Source organism: Symphalangus syndactylus, chromosome 3 (genome assembly GCF_028878055.3).
Source record: "Symphalangus syndactylus isolate Jambi chromosome 3, NHGRI_mSymSyn1-v2.1_pri, whole genome shotgun sequence".
NCBI classification, from domain to species: domain Eukaryota; kingdom Metazoa; phylum Chordata; class Mammalia; order Primates; family Hylobatidae; genus Symphalangus; species Symphalangus syndactylus.
Genome location: NC_072425.2, coordinates 8,508,884 through 8,526,311, shown reverse-complemented (window position 1 = coordinate 8,526,311; position 17,428 = coordinate 8,508,884). Strand labels below are relative to the sequence as shown.

The following is a 17,428-nucleotide window of genomic DNA, read 5'->3' as shown; positions in this document are numbered from 1 at the left end:
TTTCATGGGGACAGAGCTTCAGTTTGGGAAGATGGAGAGTTCTGGAGATGGAGGATGGTGGCTGCAGGACCGTGAATGCGCTCAGTGACACGGAATCGTGCACTTTAAAATGGTTAAGATGGTACATTTTATGTTATGCATACGTTACTTTTTTTTTTTTTTTTGAGACGGAGTCTTGCTCTGTCACCCAGGCTGGAGTGCAGTGGCGTGATCTTGGCTCACTGCAAGCTCCGCCTCCCTGGTTCACGCCATTCTCCTGCCTCAGCCTCCCGAGTAGCTGGGACTACAGACGCCCGCCACCACGCCCGGCTAGGTTTTTTTTTGTATTTTTAGTAGAGACGGGGTTTTACCGTGTTAGCCAGGATGGTCTCGATCTCCTGACCTCGTGATCTGCCCGCCTCAGCTTCACAAAGTGCTGGGATTACAGGCATCAGCCACTGTGCCTGGACTACATATTTTTTTTAATCAGAAGTTATCTTAAAAATAGAGGAGGCTGGGCACCATGGCTCACACCTATAATCCCAGCACTTTGAGAGGCTGAGGCAGGCAGATCACGAAGTCAGGAGTTCGAGGCCAGCCTGGCCAACATGGTGAAACCCCATCTCTACTAAAAATACAAAAATTAGCCAGGCATGATGACGAGTGCCTGTAATCCCAGCTATTCGGGAGGCTGAGGCAGGAGAATCGCTTGAACCTGCAATGAGATTGCACCATTGCACTCCAGCCTGGGTGACAGAGCGAGACTCCATCTCAAAAAAATAAAAAATAAATATAAAATAAAATAAAGGAGGAAAACATCTTCCCTGTTTTCTTAGGAAAAGAGTTAAATACCTGGACACAGAGAATCCACAGGACTGGCTCTCAACATCACTCCAACAGGGAAGCCGTTTCCAAACTTCTTTAGTTACCCCTCCCACGCCTAACCCTTCCAAGGACAAGACCCCCCACCACACTCCCACCCCCTGTCCCTGCAGGAGGGAAGCTGCCAGACTTTCCAAATCCCAGGCTGACATTTAGGGCGCTCCTGACCTAAGTCCCCACCAATCTGACCATGCAGCCCCCCAAGGCTACAGGGACAAAGGCACAGACTCTAGGTCCAGGGACCATGCCCCCTCTCCCAGCGCCACAAGCCCTGTGTGCCCCTCCCTCCTGGGCGCTGGCATCTCCACCACTCCCCTGCCGTCTCCAGGGAGGGATCCTCATCATGGACCCAGCTCAGAAGCACCTCTTCGTGACTCCTAATCCCCACCCTGGGGGCACACTGCATACACCCGGCTGGCCCCCACCACGTGTCCAGCACAGCCCGATCCTGCCCGCTCTCCACCCTCCCGACAGCCTCGCAGTCCTCCTGTCCCTCTCTGGCAAAGCGGCCACTGACCTGAGCATTCAGGGGCTGGAGGGGGATTTTTTGCCTCTTGGGTTTTCCTCCTATGCGCCAGCGCGGAGGCTTTGTGGAGTCTGGAGGCGCTGGAGGGGGCTGAGGTGCCCAGGGACGCACAGCTCTCCTGCCGCCACACCTGGGCCCGGATCTTGTCTCTCAGCTGCTCCAGCCGAGGGTCACTCTTTCTGGGCCTCCACTGGGGCCCCAACACCTGGGGCGGCCTCTCCTTCCAGGACACACACACTTCGTGGCCCCCCGAAGAGCATGAGAGGCGGCCCGATGACACCGAGCTGTCCCCATCCCTGGCCTCCGGGCCTGTGGACCACATGGGCAGGCTGCAGGCCTTCCCCCAGGGGCCTGGCTCCTCGAGGTCCTCAGACCCGACCACGTGGGGAGCTGCCCAGGGCGGATCCGGCTGCCGGGAGGGCCCGGGCCACCTCAGGGCTTCCACGTCATCCTCGGCTGCAGGTGCGCGGAGCCTGGGAGGGAACAGCAGACATGCTGGTCAGACATGCAGGCGCAGAGGTGCCGAGCAGAACCGCTCAGACTGGCCTCACCTCCCTGGGCATTCCTGCTCCACAGACTGGAGGTGGAGAGGAGGGCCTGGAATACACCCCACCTCGAGGACAGCCCGAGCATTCTCTCTCGAGCCCTGACCACACCCCTCTGAGGTAGGTAATGTGATCGGCCCAATTTACAGATGGAGAAACTGAGTCTCAGAGAGGCCGGGCTGCCTGCCCAAAGGCATGCACAGAGGCAGGTGTGGCACTCTGACCCCACGCCCTTGTACCTTGCACAGAGCCACTGCCTCCAGGAGCAGGCACGGCACCTGCCGGCAGTGCAGCCCCCCGCCTGAGTCCACGCAGATGCTACCTGGGCTTGGCAACAGCCTCCCAGCCGGCTGCTCTCCCTGGGGCCCCATGGGAGAAGGGGCCCTGCCTCTGACTGTTCTTGTGGCCGGGCTGAGGTGTGTCCCCCAGGCAGGTGGGCAGCGTGCCCACGACCAGGGTCGGCATGGCCGCAGGGCCAAGGGGTGAGCAGGTGCAAGGCTAACCTGGCCCTCCCTGCCTGGGGTCGCTGCTGCCTTCACATGACGGCTTCGAGGCCTGCAGCCCCGCCTATGACCCTGCCTGGGATGGGCTGGCCACTGCCTGGCTCTGGATGCCCGCCTATGCCGGTCCCCTGGCCCACGATGGAAACCCTCAGGTGGATCATTGAAACTGGGCTGGCACGGTGGGCAGCCTGGCCCTGGGCTGGCCACAGCTGGGGGCCTTCCTAATGAGCTGTCTCTTGGTGGGGTGGGGGAGAGTTCCGGCTGGCCCCGTGACAGCATAATAACCTTGTCACTCAGCGACAGAGCCTCTGGCCTTCAGCTCCTGATGGGGCTCTCAGCGGCGCCCCACCCAGTCTGCCCAGGCCCAGAATGACATGCAGGGAGGGAATGGGGCCGGGCTGGGCTTGTGGGGTCAGTGTTGGGCAAGTTTCTGGTTGGTGGGGGCGGGGCCTAACCCCAGGTCAGGGTCAGGCTTAATTCAGTGTGAGGCACAGAGGTCCCAGCAGTTGTGGGGCCCAGCCCAGACATCCCAACAGAAACACATCAGCCACCATCTCTCAGTTCCATGGGGCTGGGCCGGGGAAGGGGCGCTGGCTTCTGGGCTCACCCTGGTGCGGGCCAGAAGACACCCTTTGCCCACAGTGACAGTGGCAGAGATGCCAGGTGCTGCCCCAGGTCAGGAGCCCCCGCTGGCCTCCTCGGCCCCTGCACAACCCAGTGCGGCCGTGACAGGGCAGTGTGGTGGGGAGGACATGGCTCTGCAGTCCCTGAGGGGGAACTCGGACTCAGATCCCAGTTCCCTCCCAGCTCCTTCCCCACCCCCAATGGCAGTGCCACCTCGGAGCCTGGGGACACCCCCCCCCACTGCTCACCATTGTGAGCCCCTGGTGAGTCCATCCCTGTGGGAGGTGGCAGTGGCACGGAGCTGCAGTGATCATGAGCACAGATTTGTTCCAGGAATGGCCCTTAAGGTGCCCCTTCCCAAGTGGCCCCAGAGAAGGGGGGTCTGCGGCAAAAGACCCCTTAAGTCTAGGTAGGCATGAAGGATGGAGGGCCGTCCTCCAGGCTCACTCTATAGAACCTGTCCTCTGGAACCACCAGGCAAACGCCTGGAGACGCCGCCCAAGCCCAGCCCCACATAGGCACGGGGCCCAGGGGAGGTTCCAAGCCAAACGGGGCCCTGGTCACCGGCAGGCACAGCCACGGGCATCCAGGGCGCAGAGACTGAATCACCAGCAGCCTCGGAGGGGAAGGAGAGAGGAGTCATCCAAGGACAGACAGGCCCTGCGTGTAATATGAGGTGCGGCCACCTCCAGCCCCACCTGGCCTGTCTGCACCCTCCTAGCGCCAGGGCATGAGCCCGTTCCTGTGATGAGGCTGGGACAAGGATGAGCCTCGGGCCGTTACGCCCTGGGGAGCATATCTGGGACGTTACAGGAAGCTTCAGGGAACCAGTGGTGTGACCACAGGGTCCCCCCACCCTCGGAGCCTGGACGGCTCTCAGGCACCCAGAAGGCAGCTCTACTACCAGCCTCCTTCCATTCCTTCAAGCCTCGCCCTGCCCGGGGACCCCGCTGCAGCCTCTGCACCCCAGGGCCATCTGAGTGGTGCACAGGACTGGCCCCCTGCTGACAGGCTGCCACCTCCCTGCCAGGCCTTCAGGCTCCCAAATCAGCTGCGGTCCTGGGCTCTCAGCCCTGCTTCCATAAAGGGACAGGGGCAGGGTCCTCCTGAACAGAAGAGGCCAAGTCTGGTGGCTCCCTTTTTCCCATAAGCAGGAAAACCACCCAGCCACTCAGCAGCTGCCTGGAAGCTCTGGAAGAAGCTGCATCATAAATGCAGCGGCACAGCCGTGGAAATGCCTTACTGTGACTGGGAACAAAATCATGACAACGAATGCCTGGGAACAGAAAAGCAAACCCAGCGAGCAGAGCATCCTGAGGTCCTGTGAGTCACCCCCACCGCTGGCTTCCTTCCTTCTCCTCCCCACCCGCCCTGGGGGACAGCGGAGCGTCTGCCTCCCTGGCCTGGTCACCAGCTGCGGCTTCCAGACGCAGCTCTGAATCAGGAGACACATGTCAGCTCCCGAAGGCGGGTCCACCTGTCCAGGACCCTCTGCCGATGTTGTCCGTGCCACGGGGACCGCTCACAGCCTGCACCGGCTGGCACCCCTGCCCTGCCCCCAGGAGACTCATGCCTGCTGGGGTACGAGGCTTGGGGCTACCCTGCATGGGGTGGACAGGAGCAGCAAGGCTCTGAGAAGGCCACTGGGCAGAGGCTGCAGCCTGAGTCAAGGGGTATCCCCTGGGCAGGCCAGGCCCGCTCTGTCCCCAGCAGCATGGGAGCCCTGCATCGAGTCCCAGCCAGCCACATCCCCACCCCGCTCCGGGCCTACCTGGGTCCGTACCCATTCAGACCCTGCACCTCGGCTCCCGGCCCCTCTGCAGCCACACCGCCTCCTCCACCTCCGCCCACCATGCTCCAGTCCGGCTCAGCGAGGCACATGCAGTTCTCCTGGGACCTCTGCCACCCCTCCCGAGCCTCCCTCCCTGGGGGGGACGGTCGCCTGGGGGCAGGAAGTAGCCTTGCCCGTGGCACACACTGGCGTGCAGATGCTTATCACTGAAAGAGCGTTCCAGGGCCCCCAGTGCACCGGGCGCCATGACAAATGCTTGATGACTTATCTTAACGTCGTCTCAGGGCAATCCCACCAGAGAAAAGCAGGTGCTACCCCCACTTAACCGGGGAACGAGGCTCAGCCTAAGTCACGTGTCCAGGGTCCCAGCAGGGTCAGAAGGCCGGGCGTGCCAAGCCGTCCCACACCTTCCATGTCCCCAAGGCCAGGAAAGAGCAGCAGCCACCTGGGGTCCCAGCACCACGCAGAGCCACTGCATGGGGATGGCTCCTCGGCCGGGAGGGGCTGGGATGAAAACCCCACAGAACAGCCACACACCTCCCCTTCCCAGCGACGGTGGGGACCAGAGGCCAAGAGCCCTGATTCCCAGACACGCGGCTGTCTCCGAGGCCGGTGATGGGAGCCAGTCGTTCGACCCTCTGGGCACGAGTCTTCCCCTCTGTAAAGTGGGCAGAGAGTCAGCCCCGGCTGCTAGGGCTCCTGGGGGTCCGAAGACACATGGAGTACACAGTGCTCACCCTGGGGCCGGGGTGGGGGAAGAAAGGAGGCCAGGGAGGGACCAAGACGGCACCTCTGTCCTCAAAGGGCAGCTCGGCGCCCAGGAAAGGAAAAAGGGCAGATTTCCAGGGCCCAGGAGAAGCCCTCCCAGCAGCACCAGCTCCCAGGGGTGACCCAGGTGCAGGGAAATGACCCGCAGGGGACGAGGATGCCTGGGCACTGTGGGCTCCGTACACCCAAAAGCGCATGCCTCCCCATGATACACAACACACAGCACACACACACACACACGACACACACACAACACATAAAAGTACACACACACCACACATACTACATGCACCACACACAATACACATGCACACACACACCACACACAACAAAGCACACACACAACACACACACCACACACAAAGCGCACACACACTGCACGCACCACACACAACATACACCATACACGCAGCACACACAATACAGACATACAACACACACCAGACACACCACACAACACAAACACACAAACACATCACACACAGAGACACAACACACACACCACATGCCATACACAATGCACAACACACACATCACACACACCACACAGACATACACCACACACAACACACAGACACACCACACAGATCACACAACACGCACAGACACACAACACACAGAAACACACACCATACACATCACACAACACACACAGACACACAACACAAGGACAATCCACATCACACACATGATCCACAGACAACACACTTCACACACACAACACACACCACACACAACACACAGAAACACACACCACACACATCACACAATGCACACACAATCCACTTCACACACACAACACGGACAACACATATCACACACACAATACACTGAAACACACCACACACATCACACAATGCACACACAATACACACTTCACACACAACACAGACAACACATATCACACACACAGTACACAGAAACACACACCACAAACATCACACAACACAGAGACACAACAGACTTCTTACACACAACACAGACAACACATATCACACACAATACACAGAAACGCACACCACACACATCACACAACACAGACACACAACACACGACAATACACGTCACACATACACGATACACAGACAACACACACAACACACAGAAACACACACCACACTCATCACATAACACACAGACACACAACACACACACTTCACATAGACAACACACATTACACACAATACACAGAAACACACACCACATACATCACACAACACACAGACACACAACACACAGACAATACACATCACACACACAACACACAGACAACACACAAACACAGCACACAGACAATACACATCACATACACAATACACAGTCAACACACACAACACACAGAAACGACATACATCACACAATACACACACTTCATACAAACACAATACACAGACAATACACATCACACATAATACACAGACAACACACACACCACACACAAACACACAACACAGACACACATTACACACATAACACACAGACAACACATGCACCACACACAACACTCACAAACACATATCACACATACACACAACACACATCACACAGACACACACACCACATGCAGACACACAAACTCACAGACATGCAACACACATTGCACACAGACAACATCATGCACACACACACACACAACACACATCACATTCATATTATACACACACCACACACACAGACACACAACACACATTACACACACAACACACAGAGAACACACAACACAACACACATCTCACACACTGACAACATCCATTATACACACACAGACATACACCACACACAGGACACACAATACATGGAAAAAGCACATAACACATCGCACATGCAGGCAATGCACACAACACACAGAGACAACACGCACACCACACAACACACACACCACACACACCACACACCACACAGCACACACCTCTGCCCAGCTCCATACAGGTGTAGCCTGCAGGTGGCACCTCCCACGGCAAGTGCAGCCGGCTGCTGCCGTGGAAGCCTGTTGGCACTCCAGCTTGTGGCATATGCCGCACTACTGCTGCGGTCTTGGCTGGCGGGGCTGGGTGGGTGGCAGGGCGGGGGGCTTCCTCCTGGAAGCTGGTGGCAGCTCTGCTCTAATTAGCAACACTGTTTACTTGGCATTGCCTCACCCTAGAAAAGCAAACCCCAGGCAGGCCCAAGCAGGCCTGGGGGACGGAGCCAGTGGGCCGTGAAGGAGAGGTGCCCGCCACGCCCCTGCCTCGCGGGGCCCAGGGCTGGAGACCACACAGCCTTCCGCAGCTATGGCAGCCGAGCACAGGCCTGGACATGAGCACGGCACCCAGCGCGGCACCCAGCCTCCACGTCCTCAGCCTTGGCCCTGGGTGCCAAGCAGTGGCCCCCAGCAGCAGACACACCAGGCTGGCCCTGCACCCTGGCTGGAGGCTCCAGCCACCCTCAGCCATGCCCTGAGGCCACCAGGCGTCCAGGAAAGGGGCAGGTTTCCAGCGTCCCAAAGGAAGCCCTTCCAGCAGCGCCAGCTCTCCGGGGGCTGACCCAGGTGCCGGGAAATGACCCACAGGGGACAAGGATGCCTGGGCACCTGGGGACCCATACACCCAAAAGCACATGCCCCCTGTGATATTCAACACACAGCACACACACCCACACAAACACAACACACACAACACACACAGATACATACACACACAGTGCACACATACCACACACAAACACGTACACACACAAACACAACACACACAAACACAACACACACACATACATACACACGCAGTGCACACACACCACACACAAACACGTACACACACAAACACAACACACACAAACACAACACACAGATACACACAGTGCACACACACCACACACAAACACAACACACACAACACACAGATACACACACAGTACACACACCACACAAACACACAGACACACAAACACAACACACACAGATACATACACATGCAGTACACACACCACACACAAACACAACATACACAGACACACAACACACATGATACAGATACACACACAGTGCACACACACCACACACAAACACATACACACAGAGATGCACAAACACAACACACACAGATACACAGAGTGTGCACACACAGCAGATACACACATCACACACACACACACCATGCACACACACAAAATACACAACACAGGCACACAATATACAGACCACACATCGCATATATACCACATGCACACATCACACAACGCGAATACCCAGACAACACATACCGTACACACATTCACACACAACACACACACGCATGCCTGCCCGGGTCTGCAGGGCAGGCAAGGCCAGCCCAGGCTGCTAGGGTGGCTGAGTCCAGGCACCTGCCCCTCCAGCTTTGGCTGCCCCATGACACTGTAGACGGCTCCAGACACCAACCACTGCCCTGGGACTCGGCTGGGCACGGGGGGACTGGGCCACATGGAGGTGGCAGATGCAAGGGTGGGAAGGAGGTGGCACAACAGCCAGTGATTTGTGAAGACCCTAGGGGAGGGTGCCATGGGGGAAGCCAGACGGAAACTCTGAAAGGGGTGCGATGAGGTGGAGAGAAATCACAGGGAGAGTGGCCCTCAGAGGAGTGACAGGTAGGACCCGGGGTCACAGTTGCCGGCACCCCCCACCCTCTGGGCCCCAGACCCTGCAATGCCCTCGGCCAGCCGCCAAGTGTGGTGGCTGGCCTAATAAAAGGTCCTGGCCTACAGCACACACGCGTGGCTCAGAGCTGCTGGGAGACACTGTCCACCCCCGCCAAAGAGAGGCCACAGCCACGGCAGCAAAGCGTGAGGGCGGCAGTCCCCGCAGCAGGCCGCCCGGCACCCCCCAGGGCCGCTGTGGATAGCAACATCTCCCAAGCCTGCGCAGCCCGGGCACCCAGCCCTGTGCCCAGCATGTTTCCCAGGCAACCACGCAGCTGTGGAGCCTGAGACCCGGCAGTGGCCGGCATGGGATGCCACCAGGAGAGGAGCCACAGACATCCCCGCCTAGGGGTGCAGAACGGTCAGCTGGGCCCCCTTTGTGGGGGTACAGCGTGAGCCTCCGTCAGCCAGCTGCCTCCACCTCTACCACACACGGCCCAGCAGGACCAAATGCAGGACCAGGCATCAGCCATCTGGGGCTGGGCAGTGTTTATCCCCATTTCACAGATGGGGAAGCTGAGTTCATTACATGACGACTTCATCCCAGGGCCCCACGTGGGACCTGAGCCCAGAGGCAGGGCAGCCCAGTGGGTGGCGAAGGAGAAATTCCTCTCCTGGGGATAGCCTGGCTTTGCCTCTGAGGAGGCCCCAAGCCCTCAGAGGGAGCCCCTAGGTGGGAAGACCCCCTCCCCTACGCAGGGGAGCTGGATGGAGGCGTGTGGGCTGGTCTCTCCCGGCTAAGTTCCTGGTAAAGGCAAGTCTAGGCCCCTCCTCACCGGCCTGTGCCCTTTCAGCCCCACCCATCAACCCCGCTGGCTCTCCAGCCCCAGGCCCCTCTGCTGGTGCTTGGGAAGGACTGGGTGAGACTCAGGTAGAAAGCCCCCTACTCACCTGCTGGAAGGCCCAGGCCTCCCTGTCCGTCACGGGAGGCACCTGTGACTCGAAGGCCACTGCCCTGAGCACACAAGAACCCCGGGAGCTGGTGCCTCTAGGGAGGGGAGGGACGTTGTTGCCAGAGAAACCCTGAGGCGTCTGTGCAGGCTCCTCCCCGGAAGCTTCAGAGCCCTGCGCAGCCCCAGCACTCACCAGGGACCTCACCTGTACGCTGCCCAACCCCCCGGCCCCCCAGCCCTGCTGTGGGCAGGATGGGGTGGGGCACACACCTGGGGCACTCCACCCTGCTAGGCCCTGAGGGGCCGTGGGGGACAGAGCAGGGAAAGGGTCTCCAGGCACCACCAAGGACCCCACCCTGGCTGGCAGGGGGCAGGCACGCACTTGGGGCACCCCGCCCATGCCCCTGCTGTGCTCCCCAAGGACAGCAGGGGAGGGCGGGGCCATCAGAGTCCCCAGCAAGCCCTCCCAGCTTGCTGCACCCCTCATTTCTACGTCCTCCACAGGGACCCCCCATCCAGCCAGCAGGGCCCAGCAGCTGCAGGCTTCCAGTCCGGAGCCGCTTCCGAACCTCGAAGCAGTTCTGTAGAAGGGGGGCCCATGGGGCACTTTGGGCCTGGCTGGGGGACTGACAGAGGCACAGCCGAGTCCAGTGACACCAACCAAACTCAACCCTGAAGGCCCCTCGGCTGCTGGAGTAGAACCTATCTACTACGAAAAAAAGTTAAAAATCAGCCAGGCTGGGGTGGTCAGTCGGGGAGGAGGAGTAACGGGAGGGCTGTGGGGGCTCGGCTGCCGGCCTCCCTCTCCTGCTGGGCCCCACGGCCCCTACTCAGGGTGTTGGGTCCCTGGGTCCTTGGATCCTGAGCTTCCCCGTAGGCCATTAGGCCAGTTTTTCAACTAAGGGCGCTAATCAGTTTGCAGGACAGGACACGCTGCCCCCACTCCCTGCCCTGCTCCCAAAGCGGGCACCTTGGGGCCCAAGGGTCCCCTTGGGGACAGGCAGCCTGTCTGATCCCTGAAAAAAAAAAAAAAAAAAAAAAAAAAATATCCAGGGTTCTCCCAGGGGACCTACATGGCCATGGGGTTGCCAGCAGGTGGCACCCTCTCCCCATCCTGGTGGGTTGTCCGCAGGGCTGTGCTGCCTGTGGAGACGGTGAGGTCCCTAACACTCATCACTTGCCCCCAAGAAAATGTCTCCCTTGGCTGGGTGCGGTGGCTCACACCTGTAATCCCAGCACTGTGGGAGGTCGAGGCGGGCAGATCACAAGGTCAGGAGATGGAGACCATCCTGGCTATCACGGTGAAACCCCATCTCTACTAAAAATACAAAAAATTAGCTGGGCGTGATGGTGGGCACCTGTAGTCCCAGCTACTCGGGAGGCTGAGGCAGGAGAATGGTGTGAACCTGCGAGGCGGAGCTTGCAGCGAGCCGAGATCCCGCCACTGCACTTCAGCCTGGGCGACAGAGCAAGACTCCATCTCAAAAAAAAAAAAAAAAGGAAAAAGAAAATGTGTCCCTCCAACCCAGAAAATCGCCCTAGGAAAACAAATCTGTTGCCGAGAAACTCCTTTTGGTGTTCAGATTGGAGCTGGGGGCAAAGGTTGGGAGGTGGCCTGGTTTTTCCAGCACTCAGGGTGTCCTGCCCCTCTGCAAGCAGCTGGGGGCAACAGTCCCTTGCTCCCCAGAGATTGCTCAACGCTGTCCCAGGCAAGGCCATGCTGCAGGCGGCCCCTATCCTTGGGCAGGGGGCCGAGGACAGGCGGCCCCTGCAGGAGCTTCTTGGACCCTTGGCCTGCCTCAACACGGCCAGGAGGTGTCCAAGTATCCCGGATGAGGCCCTCGTGGGTTTATTCCCACCGTGGATGGGCTCAGGAGTGTGCCGTCCTGGGTAGGCTTTTGGGGACAGCCTGACTTTGTCCATCAATGTCAGAGAAGCAGGGGGATGTTCACCTGGCCCAGGGCTGAGCACAGAGCCTGAGACCTGCAAGAGGAGGCAAATTCCTACTGGGTGTCCCAACCATCCCCTACCTGCGTCCCTTCACGCTGGGTTATGGCCCCTAAGTGGACAAAACGAGACAGCAGTGTTGCCATGGGGCCACACCAGTTCCTCCCTATGCTCACCTGTTCCCTGATGAGAGGGAGCGGCCCCTGAGGCCTGTCTCGGTTGTTGGCTTCATGAGAGTTCACAGTGTTACCAACAAGAGCCTGCGTGATCACAGAGCTCAAACATCACCCAGCCCTTGGCAGGCCCTGCTCCCACTGAGCCCTGGAGTCAGGGTTCCAGGTGCAGGCCAAGGGTCCCCATGCACTTCAGCAGTTGTGCCAGCCCCAAAGCAGCCTTCCTCCATGTCTGCAGGGGGAGGCCCCAGTAGCTGGCTCAGGGGAGAGCTTTGGCAGGAGCTGTGTGTGGCTCCGTGTTGCTCAGAAGAGAACCCTCGGCTGGGCGTGGTGGCTCACACCTGTATTCCTGTACTTTCAGAGGCTGAGGTGGGAGGATAGTTTGATGCCAGGAGTTTGAAACTGTCCTGGGAAACGTGGCAAGACCCTATCTCTACAAAAAACTTTAAAATCAGCCAGGTGTGGTGGCGTGTGCCTGTGGTCCCAGATACTCGGGAGGCCGAGGTGGGAGGATCACTTGAGCCTGGGAGACCAAGGCTACAGACAGGCGACATTGCACCACTACACTCCAGCCTGGGCAACAGGGCGAGATCCCACCTCAAACAAAAGGAGAGCCCTCCCTGCTCCCTGCCCTCCTGCTGTGGAAGAGGCTGCAGTGAGTCCTTTCCCACAACAGAGGGGTGTGATGTGCTTCCCCCCACCCTGGGGGCAGGGCAAAAAGTAGATAAATTGGTATTACGAGTGTTTTTGCAAAACAGCCAAATAATGCTATGGGGCTTCCTATGAACAATAATTCCCTTCCCCTTTCCCAGAAGTAAGCACTCCCATTTCTAGCTGACTCCTTTGGTATTTACTCTGTGCCACTAAAAAGCACACTCCTATCACCGCTCCCTGACCTGTCAGTTTTAGGGGGTCCCTGTGCACCCCCACCTCTTGGCTTGTCTGACCACATATGTCCTTCCCACCCTCCTCATAAACTCAATATTCAGAATTTACATGAAAACACTATTTACAGCTGACCCTGTAGGGTCTACAAATACTTTTCCTCTTGTTTTCCCCTTGGATTGTGTAATTTTGGGTGCTTATGAATACTTCAACCTCAAATTTTCTTCCAATTGTCTAAATTTCCTGTGTACATGCAAACATCTGAGGCAGATATTGTCATTTTAGTCTTCTGGAAGAAATTCCTCCAGAATCTTCTCCCCTGCTCCAAACTGGGCTGATGACAGAGGAAGGGTGGCATCCCAGGATCTCCCCATCAGGGTCATTCTGGGGCTCCCGGTGCTTCTCCTCTGAAGGGAACCCCCTGTTCCCTCTTCTCTTTGTAGTTAGGCTCCTTTCTTTGGGGCACCACGTCCCTCAAGTGGCTCCATGAGAAAGGGCGCATGCCTGAAGGTGTCTTTATTCCACCTGCCATGTGAGCACTGGATGGTTAGTTTGGCTGGGTATAGAAGTCCAAATTGGGAGACATTTTCCTGGAGAACTGTAATGGCCTTTCCACATTGTGTTCTAGCTCCTGGAGTTGCTCTTGAAATGTCCAAAGCATGCCAGCCTGGAAATACCATGAACTGTGCATCCAGAAAGACCCACCAAAGGCTTGTGCTCCAGGGTAGACCACTTCCAACTGATCAAGGCCGCATGGCTGGTGCTGGTCAGAAGGACACCACACCTCCAACGAGGTCAGTGGGGATTCCCCTGAAGGCCAGGGGCTGTTACAGACAGCAATAGAGATGAGAAGATCCTAAAATAACAGAGGCTGGAGGCTGATGCTTAACTGCTAGGAGGTTGCAAATATCCTAATTAATGGCAGGGTCAGAAGGACGTCACCCTGGAGAGTTATGGAGATGATAAACATGGTGTCCCTGGGGCAGGATACATGGGCAGTTGTAACTTGTACTAGCAGAGTAAATTAAGGACGAGTGACTGATGGCGGTAGCCCCAATAAAAAGTCACAGTCTTTGCTGGGGTTTGGACCTGAGCCAGTCTTTAGACCTGGAACTGTTGACTGAAGAGGTTGCCAGGAGGGACATGCAATATTCTGGCCAGCCCTTCTCCACAGGGACCTATAGGACCTGCACTGGGATGGGGGACTGCTGGACATTTGAGGACAGTGGGGTCAGGGTGACACAGATACCCAGAGACCCAGAATGTCATCATGCCCCCACATTGGAGCAGTCATTGGTGGAGCTCTGCCCAAGCTGCAGTTCGCAGTGGTCCTTACCCCAGGCTCTAAATGAGGGCTGGGATTGACACGTGGGGAGGGGGCCGCTGGGGCCCCCACATTGGACCCTTGGTCTGCAGGTTAAGAGCTCTAATTATGATTCCATGGGGAAGGGCTGGGTGAGAAAAGGCCTCTGGGATACACATGCATCCAACAGGGCAGCGGTCTCGGGCGGCAGTGGTGTGCCCAGCACTCATCCACAGTGCCACGATGGTTGAAAACCTGGAAAGATTCCGAGGCCTACCTCATCCATAAAGTACGTAGAGGGGCGGTGGTTGGGGTGCTGCTCGGAGGTTGGGGTGTTGCTCAGAGGTCGGGGAGTTGCTCAGTGGTCAGGGTGTTACGCAGTGGCTGGGGTGTTGCGTGGTGATTGGGGTGTTGTTTGATAGTTGGGGTGTTGCTCAGTGGCCAGGATGTTCCTCAGAGGTCGGGCTGTTGCTCGGCAGTTGGGGCATCACCCGGTGGTTGGGGCGTCGCTTGGTGGCTGGGGTGTTGCTCCATGGTCAGAGTGTTGCTTGGTGGTTGGGGTGCTGCTCGGAGGTTGGGGTATTGCTTGGTGGCGGGGGTGTTGTTCGGTTGCTGGGATGTTCCTGGGCCTCTGCTCCAAAGTGAAAGCCAGATGGTTGTCTCTGCACCACCCGCTGCAAGGAAAGAAGCACAGACCCTGGAGGCCTGTTGGGTTCTGGGAGGCAGCACAGCCACACTGAGGAATATGCTCTGACCCTGTCCCAGGTGGCAGGAGGAGGACACACAGCAGGGAAGGACTCGGTGGCAGGCCCAGGCTGAGGAGCAGAGAGCCCTCCCGGGACCATCGCGGCCGGCAGACCTGCTGGTGTTGCCCACAGTAGGAATGGGAAACGGGGCCGGGGGCTCATGGCAAGGCCCAGCACGAGAATCTCGGCCCAGGCCCCAGGGTTCTGAGCGAGGCTTTCGTCTACAGCAGGGCAGGGAGCCACGCACTGCTATGGAGTGAATGTGTGTCCCACAATTCATAGGTTGGAGCCTTCACCCCCTGCGTGGGCAGTCGGAGTAAGGAAGTGACGAAGGTGACAGGAGGTCCCAAGGCCAGACTCTGATCAGATGGGGCTGGTGTCCTAAGAAGGACACACACTAGAGAGCTCACTCTCACCACCCCAGGAGAGGCTGCATGAGGACACAGCACAGGGACGACTCTCTCTCTGTCAGGACCCAGCCCTCACCAGAAACCGAATCAGAGAACCTTGACCTCACTCTGGCAGCCCCAGGGCTGTGAGAAATGAGCGCTGTCATTTAAGCCACCTTCCTATGGTGACTTGCTACACCAGCCCACGCAGACCAAGACACACAGCTTTTGAAAACCAAGTCCTGCTGGGCTACTGGACCCCAGTGGAGACAGACACCTGGCCAGGCATGTCAGGGTATGAGGTGGCAAGAGCTGCCCACCGTGAGCTGGCACAGCCAGTCCCACCCAACCCTAAGGTGGCATGCCCAGCAGAGTTCGCTGTGCAATGGACGTGGACGCGTGAGGACAGACATGGGGAAGGCAGAAGGCACCACAGTGTGGGCAGGTGCCCAGTCCCAGTCCCGCAGGGCCCACTCACCCTCGGGGGCTCTCCCAGGACCGCTGGAGGAGGGGTAGCTGGTCAGGCTTGGGTTACAGATGGATGGGCTCAGGGAGCACTGAAATGGGTGCAGCTGCACACCAGTGCCTCTGGGGAGGCTCTGGAAGGCTGTGGTGCAGTCATCCTCAGGGGGACTCTGACATTGCCCTGTCACCCTCACGTGGGGGAAGGGAAGCAGCCTGAGGGGAGAATAGAAATGGAGTCATGGGCAGCGGCAAATGGCCTCTCTGGCTGGATAGGAATCTACAAGAAAAAGATGGCTCTGTCAGGGAAAGGAGGCCTGGGCAGAGGCGTGTGGGATGCGAGTGGGCTCCTGGGAGGCCTGGGCAGAGGTGTGTGGGGTGTGGGGAACTCCTGGGAGCAGAACAGTGCACAGTCTTTGTATCACAGTCTGTACCCTCCAGAGAGCATCTGCCGAGACGCTGAGCAGCCTAGCACACGGCACTGTCCAGCCCGCCGGGCATCAGCCACCCCTGCTGGCCAGTAGTTCACCCACAAAGTGGCTATGATGGCAGACAGGCAAACTCTCAGGGACCCAGCAAGCGGTCCAGCTCTGCTCCCTCTCCCTCTCCATGCTGCACTCCTCCCCAGCCGTGCAATTCCACAGCGGGTCTCTTCCCTGGCCCCCAACCTCTGTGACGCACAGTGTGAGATGCAAACAAACTCCCTGAGTCGATGCAATGGGGTGTGCAAGGGGCTCAAAGCTGATGCACCTGCACAGGAAACTCAGTCTGCCCTCCCCAGACACCTGTTAGGCTGACCCTGGAGGCCCTGGGCCCAGGGGAGAGGAGCCCCCGCAGCCTGCAGAAGTTGGGAGGGGCTGCTGCAGAGGTTGCAGGTTTTCATGGCAACCAGTAGCGGGTCACTGGGCCCAGGGTGGAAGCCACTCAGCAGAGGCTCAGGGGAGAGACTCTGCGAGGGTGGGTGGGGCCAGGTGGGGGTGCGCTAATTCAGTGTCATCACGGTCAGACAGTCCATCAGAGAGACGCAGGGTGGGCGCAGGGTGGGGACCCAACTGAGGCTGGCACTGTGGCCTGGGAGGAGCCCCGCCTTGCACCCCACGGCCATCTGGCAGGACATGTCCACTGCCAACAGTGAGCCCAGCATGGGCCTCAGAGGCCCAGCAAGGCAGACTTGGGGCTTCCTGAGACCACCTGGAGTAGCACCCACTCAGCTCCCAGGGTGCCTGGTCGCCTCCACCCCATGCTCCCCATAAGGCCCAGGCCAACCTGAGCACAGCCCCCGCCCTGCCCTTCCCTGGCCCTGTCCTCATGGTGAAGTGGTCCCAACACCTGGCATTGTCCTCCCTGCACTGCCGTGCCTGCT

At 58.5% G+C, this 17,428-nt stretch overlaps 1 protein-coding gene across 1 annotated transcript in view; it reads right to left on the bottom strand.

The window, feature by feature from the left end:
- CCDC187 (coiled-coil domain containing 187) overlaps nt 1-2,659 on the bottom strand; it is a 51,959-nt gene extending 49,300 nt beyond the window's left edge. The window contains exons 1-2 of the mRNA XM_055269890.2: nt 2,255-2,659; nt 1,379-1,860 (exon numbers count right to left, since the gene is read on the bottom strand). Coding sequence (XP_055125865.1) covers nt 1,379-1,860; nt 2,255-2,397 — 625 coding nt within the window. The 5' untranslated portion in view covers nt 2,398-2,659. The remainder of the gene's footprint in view (nt 1-1,378; nt 1,861-2,254) is intronic.
- Nucleotides 2,660-17,428: the final 14,769 nt, after the last annotated feature.